We start from the raw sequence: 3,017 nt of genomic DNA on the forward strand, positions 1-3,017 counted from the left end.
GGTGGAGGGTAACATTTACAGAATATTTGATATTTTGTAGGGGTGGGTGGAGGGTAACATTTACAGAATATTTGATATTTTGTAGGGGTGGGTGGAGGGTAACATTTACAGAATATTTGATATTTTGTAAGGGTGTGGAGAGTAACATTTACAGAATATTTGATATTTTGTAGGGGTGGGTGGAGGGTAACATTTACAGAATATTTGATATTTTGTAGGGGTGTGTGAAGAGTAACATTTACAGAATATTTGGTATTTTGTAGGAGTGGGTGGAGAGTAACATTTACAGAATATTTGGTATTTTGTAGGGGGTGTGTGAAGAGTAACATTTACAGAATACTTGGTATTTTGTAGGGGTGGGTGGAGGGTAACATTTACAGAATACTTGTGGTTCTGTAAACCAAAATATACAAATAACTTACATTTGACTAACAATAAATGTTATTTTGTATTCTCGTTTGTAAAATATCCACAAAGAAATCAATCACTATTCACAGGATGACAGGTTTTACCACCCAAATTTTAATAATTCCAATAATCAAGTCTGAATTATTCTCCACATCAAAAATGCTACAAAGTCATTACATATATCCATTCCAGATAGTTATGGTAATGTCATGACTACAGTACTGAAAATTTTGTGACAACATTTTTGATTAAAAAATAAAGGTCTACCTTCAAATGTATTTTTTTATGGGTTTCACTGAGAGGTCTGGTAATTTTTTTATAGGATTAGGAAATAAAAAATTCTGAAAACTGTCTGATTGAACTTCAACATTTCAATATTCGAAATACTTCAATCCTATAATACATAAATAACGATGCATGCGCCCTCTAGTAACAAGTAAACAAAGCTTCATCACATCTGGTTCACCATAGTTGAATACAAACACTTGCATGGGTTTACAAAGAATTTTTTTAACTGAGAGAACCAAAGGTATCTTAGTTACAATTTTTATGTAACGTGGCTTAATGAGAAGAAAAAAAATATATATAAAGATATTACAAGAAACTAAATAAACATATATACATGTTAAAATAAGCTTACAAATTCCCAGTAGGTCAGATCTAGATCGATGCTTCATACATATTCTTTCAGAAACTTATTATATTTTAAAATATATATATATATATATGAATTTAATTGAAAATGCTCCCAAAATGCCTAACATTTTTAATCAAAACTAATTAATTCAGCTTCAGCTGGCTGCTCTGTTGGTAGCACCATCTGGTGAGTTCCCATCACCGAAGCTGTAGAAACTCCTTGAAGTTGCTGGGGCATGGTGTGATTAGTTGCAGGTGAGGGCACATGCATTGGTTGGACTACCTGCACAACTTGATGGTTAGGAGGACCCCTAACTCCTGCCGGTAGAGAACCCAAACAAGTTGGTGGGACAGGCTGAGAGACAGGGGCAGGTGTTGGTAAAACTGGAGGAGCAGAATATGGATGATGTACCTGGGAACCAGGCATACCTAGAAGTAAAGTAAACAACTTACTACATGGATGATGTACCTGGGAACCAGGCATACCTAGAAGTAAAGTAAACAACTTATTACATGGATGATGTACTTGGGAACCAGGCATACCTAGAAGTAAAGTAAACAACTTATTACATGGATGATGTACCTGGGAACCAGGCATTCCTAGAAGTAAAGTAAACAACTTATTACATGGATGATGTACCTGGGAACCAGGCATACCTAGAAGTAAAGTAAACAACTTACTACATGGATGATGTACCTGGGAACCAGGCATACCTAGAAGTAAAGTAAACAACTTACTACATGGATGATGTACCTGGGAACCAGGCAAACCTAGAAGTAAAGTAAACAACTTATTACATGGATGATGTACCTGGGAATAACTAATGAAACCTTAATTTGTAGATTTAGTAAAGTTAGGCTTAGATCAGGTTTATAACAGTCTGTTAAATAGCCCATCAAAAAATAAATGTAAACCACTGTTGATGGATTTACTTTGATTAAATCTGACTGTTACTGTTTGAAGCTATTTTTACTTCAAGTAACTGTTGCATAATTACAACTTTTTTTTCCCCACAAGCAATGCATATTTTTTTTTTTTTTCAGAATGATTATTGGCTAATCAGTACTTTTATGGTGTATAAATTCAAACTGTTCACTGCATGATTATATTATTTAGCTGTACAAACATCGGGGCCCTGTGAGGTACTGCCACTTTTAGCAAAGTAAACTAATCAGTTTAACAACTGACCAATGTTTTAAAGTGTTTTTTTTTCTCAGTCCAACTAATTATTACTTGCCTATTTCAGTGTAATAGCCACATTAACCTCATTTCAAAGATTTTCACCAAAATTTCCTCACTTATAAAATGGTACCAGCTAGTTAAGAATTGGAATTTTAAACCTTGCTAAACATCAGATCAGGATTCAGTCAGCTAGCAGCTCCATCAACAGGATTGATTGCCACTTGTATATTGTGCCCATAACTGAAAAAAAAACAAAAAATGGTGTGTGTGTATTCAAAGAAAAACTTACTCTGAATATTATACGGTGGATAAACAGGTTGTTGTCCAGGGCCAGGACCCATAGGTGGTTGTCCATACTGACCAGGGTACTGTACATGACCTGGGGAGCCGTCTGCCGATTGCTGAACGGGATATCCAGGTGCAGGAAGGTAGGGTACCTGGGGTGGATGGTAAACACCGGGAGGCCCAGGGATCATAGTTTGATACTGTTGTTTCTGTTGCTCTTGTCGTATCTGCATCTCCCGCTCCTGTTCCTGCATTCTTTGCATAGCAATTTCTCGTTGAAATTGTAGATATTCCTGTAACCGTTTCAACATTGTGTGTCTTGTCATTTGTAAAATAAGTTTTATTTTTTTGAGTTACAGGAAAAAAAAGATGAATATTTAATAAAGTATAATAGTCTGAAGGATAAAGACATCTTAACTCAACAACAACAAAAATAATACTCTTTAATTGATACAAAATTTTGTATAAAAAGCCAAAATTATCTAAAAATCTTTCTTTAAAATGT

At 34.9% G+C, this 3,017-nt stretch overlaps 1 protein-coding gene across 2 annotated transcripts in view; it reads right to left on the minus strand.

Annotated features, from left to right (window-relative positions):
• Window positions 1-490: 490 nt before the first annotated feature.
• LOC106476892 (hepatocyte growth factor-regulated tyrosine kinase substrate-like) overlaps window positions 491-3,017 on the minus strand; it is an 8,439-nt gene continuing 5,912 nt past the window's right edge. The window contains exons 2-3 of one of the 2 annotated variants that reach the window (XM_022380630.1): window positions 2,517-2,809; window positions 491-1,473 (exon numbers count right to left, since the gene is read on the minus strand). In XM_022380630.1, the coding sequence (XP_022236338.1) occupies window positions 1,175-1,473; window positions 2,517-2,775 (558 nt within the window). In that variant the 5' untranslated portion in view covers window positions 2,776-2,809 and the 3' untranslated portion in view covers window positions 491-1,174. The remainder of the gene's footprint in view (window positions 1,474-2,516; window positions 2,810-3,017) is intronic. The other variant, XM_013937509.2, reaches the window with a different exon arrangement.

This window comes from Limulus polyphemus, unplaced genomic scaffold, assembly GCF_000517525.1.
Source record: "Limulus polyphemus unplaced genomic scaffold, Limulus_polyphemus-2.1.2 Scaffold11997, whole genome shotgun sequence".
Classification (NCBI taxonomy): domain Eukaryota; kingdom Metazoa; phylum Arthropoda; class Merostomata; order Xiphosura; family Limulidae; genus Limulus; species Limulus polyphemus.